The 23,161-nt window shown below is 39.3% G+C and overlaps 1 protein-coding gene across 3 annotated transcripts in view; it reads left to right on the forward strand.

The window, feature by feature from the left end:
* Window positions 1–23,161, forward strand: part of CDK14 (cyclin dependent kinase 14) — a 701,998-nt gene that overhangs the window by 17,744 nt on the left and 661,093 nt on the right. The window contains exons 1-2 of one of the 3 annotated variants that reach the window (XM_036911780.2): window positions 6,230–6,546; window positions 13,087–13,118. In XM_036911780.2, the coding sequence (XP_036767675.1) occupies window positions 6,456–6,546; window positions 13,087–13,118 (123 nt within the window). In that variant the 5' untranslated portion in view covers window positions 6,230–6,455. Of the gene's footprint in view, window positions 1–6,229; window positions 6,547–13,086; window positions 13,119–23,161 lie in introns of those variants that run through there. The other 2 variants (XM_036911782.2, XM_057504492.1) reach the window with 2 other exon arrangements.

Consider the following 23,161-nt stretch of genomic DNA (forward strand, 5'->3'; position numbering starts at 1 on the left):
TGCTACACACCTGCTTTATAAAAGGAAAGTTTTGGTAATTAAAGTATGTTTCAATTTAAAACTGGAAGCTCTATGATCTTGAGGACAGTCTCTTGGCATCTCTAGACCCATTTCCTTGTATAATAGAGTGACAATGATAATATGTCTTGGAGTAGTATAGGTTAAAATGAGATAATCAATTTATAGCCTACTATAAACCATAAGTTATTTTAGTTATATTTTAATATTATAAACATTAAATATAATTTAATATTATAAACATTTAGCTTGGGATATGATATGTCTGATGACATTATCAATATAATTATCCTATGGACACTTTCACTGGCCTATAAGCACTTAATTAGAATAGGCATGTGAATGCAGAAAAACTATCAAGGGCCCTGGGAAGAGATACTGAGATGTTTTTGATAGAAGAGCCGCATTTCTGAACTTAATTGCTCCTAACAGGAATTGCTTGGGCTGACCAAAAGGCATAAGGTTTTGATTCACTAAAGTATTAGCTTCTGACTGCTTTCACATCAATGCCCTGAGTTCAGTTACAGAACTGGCCCCTGAAGTTTAAGTCCAGTGGATGCAACATGATGCCCTGAAATTGTTGACAATCATAAATAAGAACCCCTTCTTAACGACCTATCTATACCACATACACAAGTAACATCAAAGCATGTAACTAAGCGAACTGTTGCTTAGTTAGAAATGGTGGTAGGTATTTTCATATATAAACTTCTGTTGTATACATTATATAACAATGAAAAACAAGAAGGAGATGCCATTATAATATTTAAGCATAGTTTAATAAAGAAGGGAATTTACAGTATTTCAACATACACTTTGACCCTGGTAGCTTATTGTCTTCCAAACTATTCTGAGCTAATTTATGCTTGACATGATTTGGATGCTTTTGCAACTTCTTTGTTCTTGCAGTCATTTGCAAGTAGATTGGTTTGCTTAGGTGCCTGTTATGTCTCTGGATATTTATGATGGAAAAATACAGAATTACCTATAAAACAATCAGAAAAAATAGGTTTTATTCTTGAACAAGCCTGGAGGTTTGTGTCAGCAGGGTTTGATTTCTGTAAATGTTAAAAGGGTTCAAAGAGTGACTAGGCAATGGATAACTGATAGAACAGAGTTGGGGAGAGATGGGGAGTCTCCATTTACCTGAGTTTGAATATACTGGTTTCTACAACTTTCCATTTCCTTCCTTCTTTTATTTTAATCTGCAATTTTACAAAAAAGGAAAAAAAAAAGAGAAATCCTTAAGACTAAACATTTTCCAATAGATCGAACAGAAAAGTGGGTGACAAGAGTTCTGGATTTCATGTACCAGTTTTGCTGGTGACTCACGGGGAACTTGGTTTGATATAGGCCGTGCAACCTTGTGCCACTTCAGTTTCTAGATGTGTTAAAAAAAGAAAAGGAACCATAAAACTCTTAGAAGATAACATAGGCAAAAATATCCTGAATATAAACATGAGCAACTTTTTTCTAAATGCATCTCCTCAAGCAAGGGAAACAAAAGCAGAAATGAACACATTGGACTATGTCAAACTAAAAAGCTTCTGTACAGCAAAGGACACCATCAACAGAACAAAGAGGCATCCTACAGTATGGGAGAATATATTTGTAAACAACACATCCCACAAGGGGTTAACATCCAAAATATATAAAGAACTCACATGCCTCAACACCCATAAAGCAAATAACCCAATTAAAAAATGGGTGGAGGATATGAACAGACAATTCTCCAAAGAAGAAATTCAGATGGCCAACAGGCACATGAAAAGATGTTACACATCACTAATCATCAGGGAAATGCAAATAAAAACCACAATGAGATATCACCTCACACCACTTAGGATGGCCAAAATCAAAAAGACTGAGAACAACAAATGCTGGCAAGGATGTGGATAAAGGGGAACCCCCCTACACTGCTGGTGGGAATGTAAATTAGTTCAACCATTGTGGAAAGCAATCTGGAGGTTCCTCAAAAAACTAAAAACAGAAATACCATTTGACCCAGGAATTCCACTCCTAGGAATTTACCCAAAGAAAATAATTTCTCAGATTCAAAAAGACATATGCACCCTTATGTTTATTGCAGCACTATTTACAATAGCTAAGATATGGAAGCAACCTAAGTGTTCATCAGTAGATGAATGGATAAAGAAGAGCTGGTACATATCCACAATGGAATATTATTTAGCCATAAGAAAGAAAAAAATCCTACCATTTGCAACAACATGGATGGGGCTGGAGGATATTGTGCTCAGTGAAATAAGCCAGGCGGAGAAAGACAAGTTCCAAATGATTTCCCTCATTTGTGGAGTGTAACAATGAAGCAAAACTGAAAGAACAAAATAGCAACAGACTCACAGACTCCAAGAAGGGACTAGTGGTTACCAAAGGGGAAGGGTGGGGAAGGGCAGGTGGGAAGGGAGGGGAAGGGGATTCAGGGGTATTATGATTGGCACACATGGTGTGGGGGTGATCAAGGGGAAGACAGTATAGCACAGAGAAGACAAATAGTGACTCTGTGGCATCTTACACACTGAGGGGCAGTGATTGTAATGGGATATAGGGTTGAAAGGATAACATGGGTGAGTGTACTTAACCACATGGTTTTTTTCATGTGAAACCTTCATAAAAGTGTATATCAATAATACCTTAATAAAAAATAAAATAAAATAAAAAGGATAATATTTGATCCTAAAAGTGATTAACTAGGGTGACTGTGTAGGTTTCTATAAGGATATTCAATTATGTAAATTTCTACCACTTTAATAATTTTACTCCAACTATATGTCCTAATTTTTAACTATGCTTTGGCTAAATTCTAAAATTTTACATTAATGAACATATATTTTGTCTCCTTAACTTCACTTTCCAACTCTATTCTATACATCCTTGGTGTCCTTCTTTCATGGATTTCTTTTCTCTGATAATATCTTTTCATACTGTTTCATGTCAGTATATCTGCTTCTGCTTTTGCTGGTACTTTAGATTCTAATCAAATCCTCTATATTTCATCTTACTTGGACTAGGATTCATTCCTTTAAAGTTTGCTGCCAGCATATTAGCCTGCTCTTTTTCTAGGGACAAGATCTGTTTATAATAAAAGCATAATTATGCATAACATGATCAGAAATCATGTATCTTAAATTTCACATAATTGTTTTCAATGAATCTTTGTTTCTTGATTTTATTTAGGTACTGACTATTCTTCATTAATGTATCTACCTTTTAGTATATAAACTGGGAAAGGAGACATTTCACTAATTTAGAATCAGAATTTTTCAGCTATGAATCACATTGGAGGTCATCTAGCTCAAGCCTCTCATTTTATAGATAAGGAAGTGAGTAAGTCATTTATTTGTCTAAGGCCGCACAACACCTGTGACAGAGTAGGGACTAGAATCCCAGAGACACTGTTGCTACTATTCCAGGCCTAATTAATGCATGTGCATGTTGTAATTGATGCTTAGTTTAAGGTCAACCCATGCTGGGTTCAGCCCCTAGGTAAGCTTACTTGTTTGTATTCAGACACTGCATTTTTAATTCAGGCCAGCCAAAATTATATCCTTGTAAACCAGAAGTTCAGATGCATCATTGGCACAGATCCATCTTCCCACTGAAAATACATATGACACATAGATGCAGGATAATCTTTGTTTCTGAGGATAAGACACCACTTCTCAGAGGCAGAAATACTTTCTACATTCATTTCAGAAACATTTAATTTACACCCTCTATAAAACAGACATTGTACCTTTTGTATTGTAGGGTCCCTGCCCTCAGGGAACTTACAGTCTAAGATGGAGGCATATGTGAAACAAGTAATTATAGAAAAGTTGAATCTTATAAGTGTACATATTTTTAAAGCATCCAGTTAAAATTTTTCTTCTTTTTATCATTTTCTTGCAAAATTAGCCATTTTAATATATAACCAACAAAGGAAGCAGATAAGCACATATTGGAAAGGTGGTTATCCATAATTGCCAAGGTTTATTTGGTCCACTACTAACCACTGGTTCTTCTGCCAGGTATACTGTTGGAATTAGGTGAAGGTTTTTCGTTGGTAGGAGAGCTGAAGTTTTGGAGTAGGGTAGGTAAAAATGAAGTAAATATAATTTTTATGTCTTAAATTAGTATTTTTATTATAAAAGTAATATATTCTTTGGGTAAAACATTCAAATTATACATAAAGGTGTAAAGTGCAAAGGAAATAGTCTTTCTCTTCTGAGTATGCACATTTAACAGTTGTTTCTTTTTCTTCCCAGAAATGTTCTATGCATATAGAAATATGTGTGTATGTTTTCCCACAAAAGGGTTAATGATAAATATGCTTTTTTCCCACTTAGCCTAAACGTAGTTATACATCAATACATATTGACCTTTCTCATTAAAAAAATGTTAACCTAATACACCTTTGTATGCATATATCATAATTCATTCAAGCAGAAGTTGACTTTAAAAAGTAGGAAATACTAAATACTGTGGGGAGGATAAAACGGAAAAAGCACGTAACAGCCATTGTTAGAGTGACTAATAGAACAGCCACAGACATATGGTGGTCTATTAAATTACTGACAATTTCTTTGTTCACCAGGAGACAGAACGCATCAGTATTCGGATTGACTGCTGTTGTGTTTTCTTTCACAGCTACTGAAAACTTCCTCCCTAACTAACCGGAGGAAGTGGTAAAAGTCAAACTTCTGTCTGAAACCACACTTGCGCGATCTGTAGTATCTAGAAACGGTTAACCAGGACCCAACATTCTTGCGCTTTGAGGCTTACCACCTTTCTTGAAGAATTCCCCACCGTCCTCTACTCCCCGATTGGCTTGACTTCCTTTCTTTTATCAGCTGTACTCTCTCAAGCCCCTGTAATGTGCTCAGTACAGAGCAGAACAAATCAAAGTGTTCTACCTCACAATTTAAGGAAGGCAGGGGGCTAGTTTTTGTTTTAAGATAAAATCTTTTAACAGAACACAAACTCCCCAAAACTTCCTTTAAACCAAACAGCATTGTCACGTGCTCACAAGCTCTCATTACTTACACAGCCAGATGACTCAAGATTACTAAATTTCTATTCATAAGGAGTTTGCTGGCCCCCAGTCAACACATTCAGGCCCTCCCCCCATCTTCCTTCTCTCTCCCTTGGGAGACTGACGTTTGGAGTGATGACTACACCACGTTTAAGTAGGATGAAGACGATGTGTATTGGCAGCCTGACCTATCCTGAGATTTTATAAAAGCTTCCCCTTTCCTTTTTAAAGTTCATTTTTTGAGGTGGGGAAGAGGAGGTCAGAATTTTTTTGGCTTCTAAGTCTTCTAACTTAGAAATTAAAAAAATGGAACATAGACTAAGGACTTCTGTTTGCTATTTACTAAGGAACTAGGTATTCGTATCAGAAATCAGGTACATCTAGATTCCCGTGTGCCACGCAGTGTAACACAGGGTGTAGGAAAACGAGCACTAGCCCTGCCGTGCGGCTTCCAGTTGAAGCTTCTGCTTTTGCACTTGACTCTACACCTTTCCTTGTGAATTTGTCACTTCATAGCTTCCTTGGCAAAATCGGGGGGGAAAAAAAGTCACCGTCAAACTTGAGTGCGTCGCGAGGCCTTTCCTGTCCCTCGACCCAGAGGCAGTGGTGCGGCCACCCCCTTCCCTCCCAGCCCTGCGCTCTTTTCACACACGTTCCTGGCAGGGAGATGACCACTCAGCGCCTTTCCTCCGGCGGCCTCCCCACAGCCCAGACGGGCTCCCCAGGCGCGGCCCTCCCCTCCGCGGGCCCGGGGCGGGAGCGCGCGGGCGGGGCCGGCGGGGTCGCGGGAGGAGAGCTGGGCGGCCGCGAGGGGGCGCCGCGGGGCGGGAGGCTGCGGAGGACACAGGCCCCGAGCGCGGAGCCCAGGTCACCCTGGCGCCCAGCGCCCGCGGGCTTTCGCCTGGAGGAAGGCGGGGCGGCGGCGGCGAGGGCGGGGCCGGCGGCGGGGCTTCGCCGCGGCTCCTTCTCCCGGGCGCCCGAAACTCGGGGCTGCGAACTTCTCCCAGCAGGCGCCCCGCGCCCTCGGCGCCCCCCCGGCTCCCGCCCCTAGTCCCCGGCCCGCCTCCGGCCGCGCCAGCCCCATTGCCGGCCGCCCCGCGCGTCTCCCGCTTACAAAGGAGGGAAAATGAGCCAGGCGGCGGCGGTGCGGCGCGCGGCCACCACGGCGGCGGCGGCCCCCGGCACCACGTAGAGCGCCCCCGCCCTCGCAGCCGCGGCCCAGGCCCGAGCAGAGCCCGCCGCTCGCCGCTCGCCTCCCGACCCTGCGCGCTGCCTCCCGACCGGAGGCGGAGGAGGCGGAGGAGGAGGCGCTGCCGCTGCCTTCCCCGCGCCGCGCGCCCGCGCCGTTGTCAGCGCTCCGCTCTGGACCAGTTTGGGGAAGTTGCCGGGGCCCCGTGTCGCCCAGATGTGCGACCTCATTGAGCCGCAGCCGGCAGAGAAGATAGGCAAGATGAAGAAGTTGCGGAGAACTTTGTCGGAGAGTTTCAGCCGCATCGGTGAGTGGCGCGCTGCCCGGCACCCGGCCGGCGCCCCCGGCGCCCGCTCTCTCGGCCCCGCGCTCCTGGCACTGGCCGTGCAGCCGCAGCCCGCGGCCGGCGTGGGGTGCGCTACGCGCGGAGGGTGCAGGAACAGTGCCTGGGACCCTGGGGAGGGCGACGACACCCCTTTCCCTCAGGATCTGGGGGTTCGTTTGTGGGTGATCCTAAGCCTACAGTTTGGGTTTCCTCTCCTCGTTCCCAGAGCTCGGTCTTTTTCGCCGGCGGGGGACAGGCGATGGGACGCCCCGGCCCCCACCGCGCACGGTGCTGCGCGGCCCCCTGGGTCACTTTTTTTTTTTTTTTGCAGGTTTTGGTACTGTGTGTTTATTCAGTAAATTAGCTTTGGAAATTGGCGAAACGTTGAGTTGTGCCTTGGTATCGTCTCACACATCCAATCTAAAGAGAAGTGGGACAGATACCTTGGGACCTTTTGTTCGGTACTTCGGGTCCTCGAAAGCTAAATGTGGGTGTTCAGTCCCGAGGTCTTTGAATCTTTTCATTGCTGCAGAGCAATGCATGCTGTGAACTTATCTGAACATTTAGGAATCAATCTCTTGAAGTTCTTCCGTCTACTAGAGCTACAAGGGCTTTTGGCCTTCAACCAACTAAGTGATGAGCAGATAAAAATCGGTCGAGAAATGTTTAGGACATTTAAGTATAAATCCATGTCAAGGACTATATAACAGGATGACAACAGTATCACGTGTAATGGGTTTGTTAGATTTCTAGGGTTGGCCATAGAAAACCCCTTTTAACATTAAGACAGTAGCTGCATCCTCTACACATCATAACTTTGATTTATACAGGTAACTGCTTTCAGCAAGAAAATCGTACAAGCAGTAAAAATAAGAGTTCCCAAGAAGCCTTTTGGCCTTTGTTCCACTTGTTTAACATGTCTTTCATGTTACTGAAGGTGTTAACAGAAATTAAGCATAAGGTGCTTAATTCCTTAAAATAAAGCCCTGGAGTGCATGAGTGTTGTAGTTATCCTTCCAGCCATACCTTTAAAAATCATTAGAGTGCATTGTAAACTGTGCAGACTTTCTTCAAGTAAGAGAAAGCATGGATCAAAATTTAGCCTAGTTTTCTTTGTTGCCTTCTAACTTAAAATTTCCCATTAGTATACAAAATCTTTCTTTCCTGAGATGACTGTAAAGTTATGGTGTGAAACCAGTATTTAGTCCTGGTTTCATTTATTACATGTATTGTTATTTGCAGTTTCAGTCTTAGAGTTAGGAATGTGTATGAAGAATCCCTACGTTCAAATGAAGTTTGGCAAGAAGGGTGTGAGAGAGCAAGGTGTTGACTCCACCTGCATTATTCAGGAGGATGTTTCAGCCCCCTACCCAGATCATCACAGAGGCGGTTCTGGAGCCCATTAAACCCTATTCTAAATCACATTAACTGTGTATTTACTAATGCTAATGACTCTGTTGGAGCCCTTCCAGTTTTATGTTAAATAATTCATTTCAATTGAGTCTCAGTATGAAGCCAAGGACATGAATATAAAAATTCCTTATGTTAAATAATTTCAAGGTTTTGATGACAATCAGTAAAATTTGGATGAACTACAGGGGCATTGTAGTTAATTGGATTTTCTAGTTTACTGAGATAGTGATGTGAAACTCCTTTTGATTTCAAATCTTGTTAAAGTGTCTTCTAAGATCTAGTAGATTTTACTTCCTCCCTTTTGGAAACAGTACAGTGCAGTGAACAAAACAATTTCTTGTGTTGATGGAGGGTCAGGATTCTGAATAGTCTAAGTCCTATTCTAGAATACCTAAAGGGGAGATGAACAGGCTTTAAGTGATTATGATTGTATACTAAGCCTAGCACATTCATTAGAATTAGCATTATAGAAAAATGAATCTTAATTTTATAATGCTTTATTCGTAAAATCCAAAAACCATGAAATCAGTCTTATTATTTAAGGATTTTTAAGTTGCTGGAGGCTGTTGAATGGAAACTTTACTATGGGATTATTTAGTGCATAGCTGAAGGGTGAAGGCCCTGTGTCAAAGGGACTGGGGATTTCCAGCGTTGCCACTGGTAGCTGAGTGACCTTGGACAGATGCCTTGAATTCTGAACTTCAGTTTTTCATATACATCTCAGTTTTGTTATTGCACTTAGTAAATAATGCATGTGATGTTCTGTGTGGTAGTTAATACTCAGTAGCCATTCATAATATGGTGTTATTATTAGTGATTGCATCATACTAACGTAACTGATCTGGGTGGAGAGCAAGAAGTAAGGGAAGAAGTGCCCGCTGACTTTACAGTAGTAGCTAACTTAAAACAGGATGGGTTTGAAGTTAGGTTGGTCTGGGGTTGAAGCCCATTTTTTCAGCTTTCTGTGTGGCTTGGGCAACTAGCATAATTTCCCTAAACCCCAGAGTCTTCATCTGTAACTTTTCTTAAGATTGTTGTAAAAATTAAGTTGGATAAAATGCATAAGATATCTAGTGCAGTGTCTGTCACATGGTGAAGATCCTTAATGGAGGCTGTTATGCCTTCTGATCCTCCCCTTATCTCTGCCTCTCTCCTTTCTTCATTGGTACTTCATGAGGACATCACAGAGTGAATGGCTTATTCCTATTAAATAATCCAACATTTCAAAATATTCGCTCCCTTAACCAGTCTCTAATAGCTTTTGAAATAAGCATAATGTCTTTATTGTGCTTTTTCAGTATGATTCAAAGTATAGCTTGTTATATGTTCAGAAATACAGTATCATTGTTTATCCTTAAGATACTAGTAATCATTCATCTACAGAAAATGAGAACAATTTTTGAAAGTGTGAGATATGCAATCAATATTTATTATTATTAATAATTCTGATTATATAAAGGTGACAATGCTAATGTTTATTGTATTCACAAATGAAAGCTCATGCCAACTTTATTATTGTCCACCCTGAATACAGCGGGTTTGAGCTTACTGTATTATAAAAGCGCTAATGAAACACTGACTTTCAAGCTATAGCACTCTAATTTATTACACCTGCCAGGGAGTGCTATAATACCGCTATGGTTCTTTTATAAGATGGGTGTGAATGAATTTCAGAATCCTTCACTGATTTCAGTTGTGGGTATTTATGGGTTTCTGCTAAATAGTGTTAGTGTATTCACTTATTTAGGAATTACTGTAGTTGACTCCTGGTTTCAAAATACAGATTAGCATAAAGACCAATGGGAGCTTAATTGTGGAAAAAGTTTATAAGAAAACCCACTTTCTCTTTTATTTTGTTGTTTCTTTTTTATTTTTGAATGATAGCCTGGGAGGAGAAAGGTTTTCTGGTATCGGTATAAGATTAAGGTCAAACTGACATTTCTTCATATTCACTTGAATGCATTTCTTCACATTTTTTTGGAGTATCTCCTAGAGAAAGGAAGTTTATTCTCTGTGATATTTGAGATAAACCCCATGTATACCATATCTTTAAAAGATGTGGTTTGTGAGATGAATAAAGGGAAGAGGCTGTGGTTACACTGAGTTTTTTCGGGTTTGTTACCTTGTGCTGTTAAGTGTGTAATTCTAAAGTCCAGCTGTCATTTGATAAACCCATTCTGTCAGAAAAGAGAAATGCAAGGTTAAAGGTTCAGACACAATATTTAACTGTTGTACTATGTATCTTCTCCCAATGAGGTTTAATTTTAATTTTTAATTTAGTTTGAAATCCATGAAATGGAATTTGTCTATGATCCTTACATAAGAGAATAGTGTATGGTTTTCTTGTGCCAAAACTTTGTGTCACGAAATGTAAGATGATATCCTTTTGCCATTGAGGTAGAACTCATTAATTCAACAAATGATTACTGAGTTATCTCCTGTGTGTTGGATATTGTGCTGGCATTCATTTAGTGACCATTGTTACCTGACCCTGTTCTCAAGGACTTTAAGAAAAGATGGGCCAGTGAATGGACATTGACTATATAGAGTGACAAATTCTATGAAGATTAATTTGCTGTTGGAGAACATAGTAAGGACAACATTTTATTCTTGGTGATATCATATAAAGTTTTCTAAAGGAAGCCATGTCTAAGCAGAAGACTGAATAGAATATCTGATTTCCCAAAAGATTTACTATATGCCCCTTTGCTAGCCCATAAAACTGTAATATGCTTGTTTTTCCATGATATTCTTGAAGACAGTTGTGGGTTTACATTTACATGAATGATTAATGACAGCCAGGGAATGTAATCAATAACAGGATGTTGTGTGCTTGTTTAAGTCAGAGTTTATTCATCAATGACCTGATAAATATTTGGCAAAGACACTTTTAATCGTCCCTTGTTATTATTAACTGCTGTTCAGGGCAAGAATTCAATATTTAGAAGAAATTGTGTAAGGTGTCAATCTAACAATGAAAGGTTTCAATGAAGTGATGGGCTTTTTGGTCTTAAAATGCTCTCACCTGTGGTGTCTTGGCTTGAGACTAGTGTGCAAGGGAGAGAATCTGGCTTCCTGCTCCTTATATCTTAGAAAACACCTGCAAATACCTCTTCTATTTCTTCCTTTTCTTTTTACCTATAGACCCCACCCTGCTAGGGGAATTGGCAGAATTTAGGCGATAAGAAGGAAATAGTCCAGTGTGGGTGTTGAAGGCCTTGTAGATTTCTGCTTGTTTCATCTCTCAACTTGAGGGCCTTCATTCCATGTTTATAGTTCCCTAAGAAGTACTATCAACTGTAGTTCTGATGAGATGTTTTGCTTAAGAAGACCCATGGCTGAATTTCCAGAACTTTTATCATTCAAAAGTAAAGAAAATATATTTTAAGTTTGTTGTGTGAATTGATTATAAGCTTACTGCTGTAGCTTTGCATCTTGTGTGGCAGCCACATAATGTGTTTTCCATTAATCTGTGTTAAATGAGCTAGCTTTAAGGCTGTACAATAATTGACTTTGTATGAAATCAATGAGCTAATCATTTCTTATTCCAGACATATTGCCTTTTTTAGGTGAATCAATTTCTTTATATTTACATAGTCACTGATTTTATAAAGGAATAACTAAATTATGTTAATTGAAGGACATGTCTTAGATTGAAGGAATGAAAAATATAGTAACATTGTTGGCTCATATTTAAAGATTAGATCTTCTAGATTAGAAATTTTACATTTTAAATGAAAATGTAGCCATTAAGAATCATCTAGGATTATATCTATCAAAATAGGTTATTTTAAATATAATGTAAGTTAAGTCAAATACCTAACGAAATATGTGTGAGCAGTTGATTGCAAGCTAAGCCATTTGAGACTAGGACAAAAGCCCATCTTTTTGTTTTCCATTCAGAAGAACTTGTAAATAAAGAAAATAGAGAAATATATTATAAATCAGTTTCATAGGCAAAAGGGAAGACAGAATTAAACTTTGAGAAACATTTGTCTCAGAAACATTTTATCATCCCCTTTAATTCACCACCACAAACAACCACATACTTCTTGATGTTTAAGAAGACAAATGTATAGTATAGAACAGAGAATATCCTTTTCAGGATGCTAGACTATGTAATGTAAGTTTTGATATGATACCTTCAGTGTAGGCACATGAATTCTCTCAGAGCTCAATTGCCAAAATAATTTGATTTCCGTTGCTTTTGTCAGGAACAGCTGTCCAAGGAGGAGCTACCCAAGTGCTTCTATCTGGATAGAATTATCCAGCATAAACCAGTAAACTATGCACAGTTCTATAAATTTGAAAAATTTCCCCAGAGTTTCAGTGGTGGTTCAGCTAAGTTAGCTACTTTGTGCATTCTCCTAATATAAAACATTTTAATTGTAGGAATTCAGGGAACTAAGTGTTTGCCAGTTATACGTGAAATACTTGTCTCCTTAGAATTATAAAATTCCATCTCTGAAGCCATGAATATTCAGAATAAATTTCAAGTGTTAGCTAGCTCGTATAAAGTATTCTGTGTGTATTGTTTCCTTTGGTGATACTTTGTTATAAAAGTTATCCTGTCGGAAGTTTGAGTTGTCTCAGCAGCACTTACTATGCCTGCCGGGTCTTTCATCACAGTACTGAACTTCTCACAGGATGATCCTCTTATTCAGGGCACCCTGCAGAGTGCTTTCCATCTAAACAGTAGTCTGGGTGGTCCATACAATCATGCATCATCATATCTGCTCAAAAAAATCAGATGTTTTAAGGGGAAACTTCTTTAAGATTACTTTTTCATACTCATACTCTTTCAAAACACTTCTCTCCCAAAGAAGAGAGAGGGGAGAGAGATGCATACTGCTTTTCCATACTTGGGAGGATAGTTCTATTTACATATTTATGAAAGTGTTTCACAAAGTTGTACGCTGTGCAGTTCTCTCATTTGCAGTTTTCCTGTTTGTATCATAACATTATTGTTCAGGTTGGGTTACAGTTTTTCTTTCTGAAATGAAAACACTGTACTGTTTTGGCTTTTTTAAATTCTGTATTCTAGAACTTAGATACTTGGTCTCTGATATGTTTCACAATAACTGTTTCCTTTCCCTTTTTATTTTATAGCTTTGAAGAAAGACGACACCACCTTTGATGAGGTAGGTTAAATTTCTTTATCTAATGTTAGATGTATTTAATTACTGCCAGGTAAACTCAGTAGGTGCCATTTTTGCACTAGAAACACACACAAAAAAATGCCTTAAAAAAAAGAGATGACACCTCTTTGTTTAGTTACATTATATATTTTTTCAGTTTCAAATAATCATTCAAATGAATTTTGAATCAACAGAAATACATGTTTCTAAATTAACAGACAAAAGACACCCGTTGGCCTCTGAGTTGTTGCCTTCCTGCTAGTGCTGTGGCTGGTGAAGTCCACTGTGAGGTGTGTGTTTAGGGCAAGTCTGGAGTGGTGGGTAAACTCGGCCCCGTGGCTGCCTTGCAGCCCTCTTCTGAATTGGGTGTGATGGGCTGTTGTTGCCACATATTGTCTGTTAGACTCCCAAAGGAGGAGCTGACTTCTCCTGTTCTAGATTTCCTATTCTTTGTATATCAGATCTGTTTTAATCTACTTGCTACAAAGTAGCTAAAAAGCCTGTTCAAATAAGTCAGAGGGTTCATACGGAATTAATCACATTCTAATGCAATTTTTAAATTGTAGTTTTTTGTAGTATGATTGGGAATTACCTAGAGAAATAATGTGTTTACAAAATGTTCTCAAGAGTGCTACGGAGTGAAGTGTTTCTTTGTCATAGTCCAAAGCCACAGTAATTGATCTGTGTTGTAAACTGGGCCATGTGTATGTTTGTGTGTGTGTAAGTGTGTGTGTGTGTGTGTGTGTGTGTGTGTGTATGAACAAAGATGCATCTATAAGATGTGCTTATCCTGCAGCCTAATGAAAGCATAGATTAGTTTGGTTGTGGTTGTTTGATTTGTTTTAAACAGTTGCAGATTTCACCCGTCCTCCCTCTGCTGTAGTGCTTCAGAGAGTAAAGGACATTTGTGCTCATGGAAAGTCCCCTTGGCCATGTGGCTGGCTGGGGTACAGGGCGGGCCTACTTGGGGAGAACCTGCTGCAGACTGGGATTTCTGGATGAGGCCAGAGACATTTGGCTCTCACGGTCGGCTGCTTCCTCTGCTGCTCCGTCACTGCACCTGTTCTTTGTCCCCCAGGCCCAGCTCTACAGAGCTGTGTCTCTGGGCTCCAAAGCAACTTCCCCAGCCAGCCAGCATTCCTGAAACAGCCTGTGAAACGTAGCTATTCTAGAGCCGAAGCAATAGAGGAATCTTTTCTTTTTTAGCTATCGTAGGTAATAATGATGTTCTCCTCTAAACCTGTATTTCTGGGATTTCTGGAGTGTTACTGAGATGTTTTTAGGAGAGTATTTTTCTTTCTTCTTAGAATTAATCAATGTGAGAATATTGGGCATCTTTTCTCTCTTTATAAAGAGAAGTCTTCCCTCTAATTATGGAGGTAATTTAAGCTTACATAAAAAAGAAAAATAAGGAAAAGGAGAAAGAAAAATCTCCCAAATGCTATTATCCAGCTACAACCACTGTTGAATGTTCTTGCTTCTTTCCGCATATTTAACATAAAAAAAAACAAAAAACCGAAAGCCCATATATTATATCCTCCTTTTTTCTTTTAACCTATAACATGATTATTTTACATGGTTTTACGGGTGACTCCTAATCATCATTAGGAATTTTAAAAACCTCCTGTCTTGTTTAATGATTGTTAGTGATTGTATGTTATTCTGTCATGTGGCTGTGACATTAGCTTTATAAAAAATCTGAGGCTAGCGCCTAGATGAAAGTTAAGAACACATATTATACATATCTCCAGCTCATATCTACCCAAAACTTCTCCCTTACCCTGTAACTTTTGCACAGAGGTCTGGATTTTGTAAGTGGGGCAAAATTATCCTTAGCTTTACAAAGTGTTTTCCCACCTCTGTACCATGGAGACTGGTTCAATACCTCCAATCAGTAAATTACAAATGCTACACTGTAAGAGACATTAGAAATCAACGTGGCCCACTTCATCATTTCACAGATGGAGAAATTGAGGCCCAGAGGGGCCAGGTAATTTCCAGTTAATCAGGGGAAAACCCAGGGCCAGGAGCAGCAGTAAAGGCACGCATGGGTGTGAACCCTAACTCAGGCACCCTCTCAAGGGCAATTTGACTTATTCTTTCCAAGTTTCTTATAAAACAGACATAATAAAAGTATCTTCCTCTTAAAGTTGTGAGGATTAAATAAGCTGAGTACACAAAGGCTCCAGAATAGTGAGAGGCACATAGTATCTGTCTCAGAATTGGTGTGGTCATCGTCTTGTCTTCCTCCTCAGTGTATCACCATGATGTCCACCTTCCACAGCTGGAAAGGCTGCAAGGAGGATAGAAGGATTCAGTTTGAAATTAAGAATTACGTTATGAGGAGGGTCACTTTCAGATATTTCTCTAAAAATTCCATAGGAAGCCTCATGTAATGATTTGCATATTAAAACTGAGAATATGTCCAAACCCCATCATTTTTTAAGATTCCTTGAGAGGATGAGAACATTCAGCTTTGTAATCCTTTAGCTGTCTTACACTTGGTTGACATTCAATAAATATCTATTGATTGTAAGTAAATGTCTGTTGCAGATAAGGAGAGTGAGTGTTGAACCAAATGTCAGACAGTGTGGATTCTCATTTGCCAGTTCCTAGCTATTTGGGCAAGTATTTAATTTACCCAGGGCTCAGTTCTCTCACTTGTAAAACCAGTCAACTAGACAGTGATCTTCAAGTTGCTTTCTATCTTTACATGTAGGATAGAATTCTACATAATAATCAGCATAAAAGTACAGTTTTACTAAGATCAGGAAAGAGCAACAGATCTGTGATTGCATAAACAGGAAGTCACTGAGTTCTTCTGTGATCATCTTCAGATTATATTGGGGTGGTAGAAGTTTTCTTGAACTTGTTTCATGGTCTTCTGCTTTTCATCTCTGAGTGGAGGGACTCTTAACGCTGTTGGAATTGAGTTAAGGGCTAAGTCTTGAAACCTGGGGGCTAGGTCAGCTTCTTAGATAAACATTGAGGTGTGGCAACTCTCTCCTTCCAAAGTATTTATGAGGAAGCTGAGGGCTCATAAAGAGTGGCCTCCACAATGCCTGGAGCTGGAGCGTTACCTGCTACACCCTGGTTCATGGAGAGGATTTCCCTAGGGTGTGTGTGAATGACCTTGAACAGAGGAGAAAAAGAAAAACGGACTCATCTGAAAGACATTTATTTGTTATTAAATAGGCTGAAATAACATGGCTGCTAATTTTCATAACCAGCCTGGAAGCATATTCAGGAACTGTGAGCTCATGATCATTGTGGAGGGAAAGTGAGGCACGTTGGAAGTGAGTATGAGAGCTTCAGATATGTGATGTAGGAGGCAGTTGTGTTGGGATAGGGAATTCTGTGGAAGCCCATCCTGTTTGGAGAGAAGATGCCCTGAGAATGATCATTTTGCCCTTCATTCATGGTGTTATGTGGGCCCTGATTAAAATAAGAAGCGTTTTCTGTTCTGTGGGTTTAATCTGTACATTTGATATGGATACACTAATTATTTCTAAGGATATCCCAAATAAAATTTTGTTGTTTTTAGTTTGCTTTGTTTTTTTCCTCCCACACAACTAATTGATCTTTGGAGCCTCAGGGTTTGGTTCAGTACATGGCCAAAGCGAAGAGGCTAAATTAATTGTCCAAGAAAGAAACGGTGAAGTCAGATTGAAGGATGAAACAGGATTGTTATTTTGTGTCATAGTTTTAAGTGGACAGTGTTTTTGCTGACACTGTGATGAGAGCTTCAGTAAAAGAGAACTTCCACTCTCTGCTATGGCAGAACTTCCCAGACGTCTTTCTCACCTTCGTCTCCAGTAAATGCTGAGGCCATGTCCCTTGAGTGGTTCCATTCTTCTGGCAGAAGTGCACAATAGTTGTACTATGACTTCAGGTGTATTTCTGAATCTTATTTTTTGATTTAATGATTTGTTTTAAAATAATAATGATAACTAAAATATGAAAGGTCAGACAGTGCCCCAGTGTAAACTGTTTAAACTTTGGAAGCAAACAGCTCCAATTAAGTATATGTGTGTAGAAAGAGTTAGAAACATCAAATGCCATAGCAATTCATGAATTATTCGGGGTGTAAATTGAAAGGTTAAACACTGTGTAGTTTTAGTTCTGCTTCCTGCCTCTGTTACTGTAGCTCAGATGAATTGCCAGAACAGTATTGGCTATGCGTGGCTCTTTGGTGAGAAATACAAATATTGTATTGACCAAAATAAACCTTTAAGATGCAGAGTTTCATTTGTTTATGGCATATAATTCAGATAATTAAGCACTTATTTGATTGGAAAAAATGAGTGATCAATTTATGAGTTTTCTAATTATTCTCTGCTCTGGTCATTTATTTCATGTTTGTGAAGTAGAGAGGTTGCCAACACTACTTGGGCATTTTCCAGCTATTTTCTTTTTTGTATCCTAGGGACATGTGTACAAAGCATATAAAATATCTTAACATTTTTACATCTGATTTGAAACTCCCTCAAGTATATTCTTATAGCTCAGATTTCTTCCTGTGTGCTCAGTACAATAATTTTGTGAGATAGATGGGGGCAGTGTGCGTTGATCTCGGCTTCTAGCTTGTGTCCCTCTGTTATTTTGTATAAAGATATAAGCGTAATACCCAAAAATGAATGCAGCAGTCATTATGAGAACCAGTCTGTACGGATTAGGTGCAAACATTATTTAGGGATATTTCTGGTCATTCTTTTTCATGCATTGAGGGTGGTGGGAGATGCTGCAGTCTTTTCTTACCTTCACTGTCTACATCATTGGAGATCTCAGTGTCTATGCAAAGCATGCATATATTGCATACAGTGGTCTAACTTCAGATTTCCCCGACTTCCTCATCTAAAATATATTAGCAGTTTCTCTCTCTTAGCTCTGTCACCCCTGCTATACTCCCTCTATCTCTTTTTTGCTGGTTTCCAGTTTCCAGATGATTCCCCTCTGTCTGCCCTGTGCCTTTCTTACAGCCCTGAACACCCCCACTCCCCTTTGTTTCCTTTTCTGTTCACTCCTGGTACAGTATCTACCCTTGCCAGTATCCTCCATGGCCTTACCCCTTTGTACTTTGCCTGTAATCTGCTCTGCCAGCCCTCGAATTTGACCTGGCATCTTCTCCTCTCCTACCCAGTGGCTGCCAAGAGCTGTTTGAGGAAATCACTCTGTAAATAAATTTATTGTCTCCAGCCATAGCTGGAACCTGAGGCAACCGTGAGTCTCGCGCTGTTGGCTGGCCTGTTTCCTGCTGAAACCTTTCCACTCCCCTCAGACCTTCTAGCTGCCCTCCTCCACCCCTCCTTCTTTTAGTAGGTGATTTTCCCTCTGTATTAGTTTCCCTCTGTATCTGTACAGATAGTCCTCTATCTATGCTGTATATAGTACCACAGACTGGGTGGCTTAAACCACAAAAATTTATGGCCTTCCAGTTCTGGAGACCAGAAGTCTGAGACCCAAGTTTCCTCAGGGTTGGTTCCTTCTGAGGGCTGTGAGGGAAGGAAGGGTCTATTCCAGGCCTCTGTCCCTGGCGTGTAGATGGCCGTCTTCTCCCTGTGTGTCTTCCCAAGCTCTTTTCTCAGTGATTGTCTGTGTATCCAGATTCCTTTCTTTAAGGACATCAGTCACATTGGACTAGGGGTCCATCTCCTCCAGGACCTCTTCATCTTAATTTAACTACTTACATCTGCAATAACCCTGTTTCCAAATAGGATCACGTTCGGAGGTTCTGTGGTCAAGACTTCAGCATAAGAAGTTTTGGTGGACACAGTTCAACTTGTAACACCCTCCAACTTCTAGAACACATAATGCTCTTGGACGTCAGTGCCTTGCCCACATGTGTACCTTCATTTGTTCCCATCTCTTACCCTCCACCCTTTGGTCTCAGACGAGGATGTGTCCATCCTTCTGTTCTAGACTAGTTCATCTTCCTTATTCTCTTGATTCCTTTTCCTCCTTTCCACTCCAGAAGCTTGTGTAATTGATTTTTTTCCTTTCTTATCTATGTTTCCTGACTCTTCCTTTTTATGGGTACTTTTTCCCACCTGACATGATCCTAAACTTCCCTCCAAGCCCCACAGCCAGGCATTGGCTTGGCTCTTGTTCCCTGCTACCAGCAGCCTTCCCACTGTGAGGAGCACAGTCGGCCTCATCCTCCCTTGCCTGGACTTGCGGTGGTCTTCTAACTGGCTTCTCAGCCTGCAGCTCACTTCCTATTTCAACAGAATGATGGATCTGAATACAGTTCACACTGTTCTCCTGCTTAGTACTTTGAAAGCTCCCTGTCAGCAGCAGGCTCAAGTCCAAACTCCTAGCTCGGCTTTCAGTGCCTCTCGTGATCTCTGTCTTGCCTACCTTTCCACCTTTATCACATGGGCATCTCTTATTTCGATGCTCTTATTATTATTCCAGTGGCCACCACTTCACTTCAGGACTTTATTATTTTACCTATTTTAGCTCAATAGCCTTTTAATTGGTCCCAGTGTTCTATCTCTCACTCTTCTAAGCCAGCCTTTACAAAAATGTCTTTTTTATCATGTTGTTTCCCTATTCAAAGATATGTGCATTAAGTGTTTATTGATGTCTCTTTTATGTCATGCTTTAGGTATGCTCTGAACCTGACTCTCTCTGGTCTAGTCAGTCTCACAGAATTTAATCCCACTGACAGGTGCATGGTGACCAGCTCCTAACAGCTTGCAGTGCTGGGTCTGGGCACAGATTCAATCTCACTCTCCCTTTATAGTAAGATTTTACATTACTTTATATCCTATTTTATTTTCACTGTGTTCATGTCTCCCAACCATGGATGATATGAATCTATCTCATGCAGGAAGTCTAGAAACTCACAGACCATTCTCTGATTATGCTGGTCAGGGGTAAGTCATTGTATTTCAAATTCCACATTTTGGATGGCTGAAGAAAAACCTCACTTCCTCATTTGTGTCATTGGAAATTTCATTGAAATTTTCAGATGCTTAAAACTTTTTGTGCTTTAGTTTTTCATTTTTATAGCTGTTTGATCATATGTAACATCTCCCTAATTATGGTAGACATAATTACAATAATGATGTCTAGTCCCAGACATTGGCTAGAATGTCTGGGTAGTGCTGTAAAGATTCAGAGAGGAAGTACATGTCACAAAATACAAAGTGTATGACTTTTAGGAGAGTTAGGCACTTCCATATTCTTAATTCCCAAAAGATGGAATGTTACAAAAGCAGAGGGCAGGAGTAGTGCCTCCTCTCTGTGAGCACCGTGCATCCTGATGGCAGCCCATTAGCCTGTAGGGTGTCTCTCCTGTAAGGGCGGTTGGTGTTCCCTTCTGGACAGTGCTTGGATTTGCATGTTTGAATTCATTTGCAGAAAGCTGACCTTTTACCTAGGTAGTCCCTTTATACAGCCTTAGTATTTCTGATTTTCATCAACAAGTACAAAAATAGGCCTATATGTAGGGAGTACATAATACCCATTTCCTTCTGACTGCAGTTTGAACCACTGATTTATAATCTACAAGTCCTTAAATTGCTTGTTTGTGTTTATGATGGCCTCTTATTCCAGGACCCATAGTAATAATTGAAATCAGCTAATCCAAGGTCGGGGTTTTCTGAGGACTGGAATCGTGGTATGTACTTGATCTGGAGTGTGCTGAATTTTAGGTCAATGTGCTAGACATACCTTTCTAAACAAACCTTCTCTGAAGGATGCATTTGTTAAGTAATTGTTATAGTCCAAAATACACTTAACTCTTCTTATTCTCTGTGTCATAAAATTATAAAAGGCACAATTGCAAAAAATTGGAACCAGCAAATTGCTGTCAATTTTGCAAGCTTGATTTTTCTGGGATGTAGCAATGTCAGGTTTCTCAAAGAAGCTCTTTTACTATGTAAAGACAATAGTTGAAGTACTACTCAATTTTTCCTTCTGAATCTATGTTTTTTTCAATATATAAAGTTGGTTCTGGTTATCCTCTTAATTAGATTTTCAATTTCCTTTTCTCTGCTTTCCTGCTTCCCTCCCTTCTTCCTTCTTTTTTTTCTTTATTTTAAGCATTTGAGCCTGGGGATTTTCTTAAGAAAATTTTTTTTAGGATCTGAAAATATGGCAGTACATTTTACTACAGTGTCTCACTGTACAGTGTTATGTGCTAATAATGAGAATTATAGTTTTTTAGTGGATAAGTCTTTAAAAATAACTACTCTAAATTCTAACTTCCATGATATTAAATCTTATATACATGGGTAAGGAATGTGTGACTAGTTAAAGTAGAAATAATTGTTTCAACATGTAGTTGTGTACTCAACCTAATTGTATCAGGTAGAAATTTGTTTGACTTTTCACAGATAACTTTTTTTTCCAGTCTAGCAAATCAGACTTTTAAGTATTGGAAGAGACTTGGAATTGGATGGAGAACTTGGGGAGTCCTGGGGTTGCCAGTTCCACATGCTTATTTATGTTTTCTCACTCTGGATACTTTCATGTGAGATGTCTAAAGTGTAATGTCTAGAAGGTATCTTCATGTGCAGTCTGGAGATCACCCTTCTAGTCTAGCCAACCTCCAACACGTTACAACCCTGTGTTCTGATCAACTAAAATACTGAAATATGCTAATAATTTCCTTAAAGAAAATGTAGGGCAGATTGATGCTAGTTTCTCAATTGTCGTTGGTGTATTTTCTTGAGTGGGAAAGAAAGGGACTAAGTTGCAGTTAGAGAGCCAAGACTTTGGCATATTCCAGAGTTTCCCATGGAGATGTGCTAAGTAGGAAATTATCACCCATGACATATGTCTTGGTGGAAACAAACTAAAGTATGTTCCTCCTATCTGTTCCTTGCCTTAACACTGGGCTATGACTTTCACTTAGTTACCTTAGAGCATTATTTGCTCTATTTTAAAGGATTTTCAAAATAAGGAGATTGCCCAGCTCCATAACTGATGAGTGTGGAGGGTGAGAGTTTTCTCAGTGCTCCATGAAGATTGTGGTGCGGACTTCTTCACTTCCCTCTACCCAAATCACATGCTCTGAGAATAGTGCTGCTGCACTTAGGGTTATTTTTTGAGAGTGTGTCATATTCCCGCAGTTGTGTTCTGATGGTAAAAATGATTGAGAGACACTCTTCTAAAATGTCTACTACTGAACTTTAGAAAGAAGTTGAAGATGGATAGAGGTATGGTCACATGCAATCTGAATTTTTGGAACAGCTGTTGATTTCAGATCATGCCTACTGATTTTTGGTTCAGAAAATATAGTCCTAGTTCTACCATTGTGTATTTCTTAATAACACATTAATTTTCCACATATTTTGGCCAAAAGAAAAACTAAGACAGTGATAAGGCAGTTTTTAATAGAGAAGGGGTTAAATAGACATTATTCTACAAGAGATAAAAATAAGTAAGAATAACTTACAAGTATTTTTCCAGTGTTGATGAAAATTTTTGTATTTTTTAAATTAAAAATTATACCTAAAGAAGAGAGATTTTTTTAGATAAAACTATATATTAGTAATAGTCATTCAAGGCATGAATAACAACTTCTTTTGTGTTATAGGTATTTATTTTTGATCTTCTTTAGCTGTATATAGCTGTCTTTATATTGTCATCAAGTGACTATGATGGACAGTGTTCTGCAGTGCTGATTCTCTTATTTTAAAAGGCAGACTTTAATTTATAAATGAGCATTTTCAGGTCATTAGATATTGGGGTTCAGGTGTGCAAAAGGCGTGGTAACATATGGCCTGTCCCCAGATGCCCTAATTGAGCTCAGAACTTTCCCCAAGAGGTTTGCATTACTTTATCTAAACGATATGTTACATGTGCTGCATAAAGGTGCTTTAGTCATAAAAGGAAAAAATAATTATGTACTTTGCAAGATACACTGGTCTGCCTTAACGTTAATTTCTCTATAGTTATTAGAAGATAAAAACTTTAAAACCCATATGAATGACATTAATTGGATGACCACAGTTTCAAATGATTCACTTTTAGTATCTACAGCATTCCCTTGATTTCCCTTGTTATATTGTTTTATATATACACTTCCTTCCACT

The sequence above is a fragment of the Manis pentadactyla genome, chromosome 7 (genome assembly GCF_030020395.1).
Source record: "Manis pentadactyla isolate mManPen7 chromosome 7, mManPen7.hap1, whole genome shotgun sequence".
Classification (NCBI taxonomy): domain Eukaryota; kingdom Metazoa; phylum Chordata; class Mammalia; order Pholidota; family Manidae; genus Manis; species Manis pentadactyla.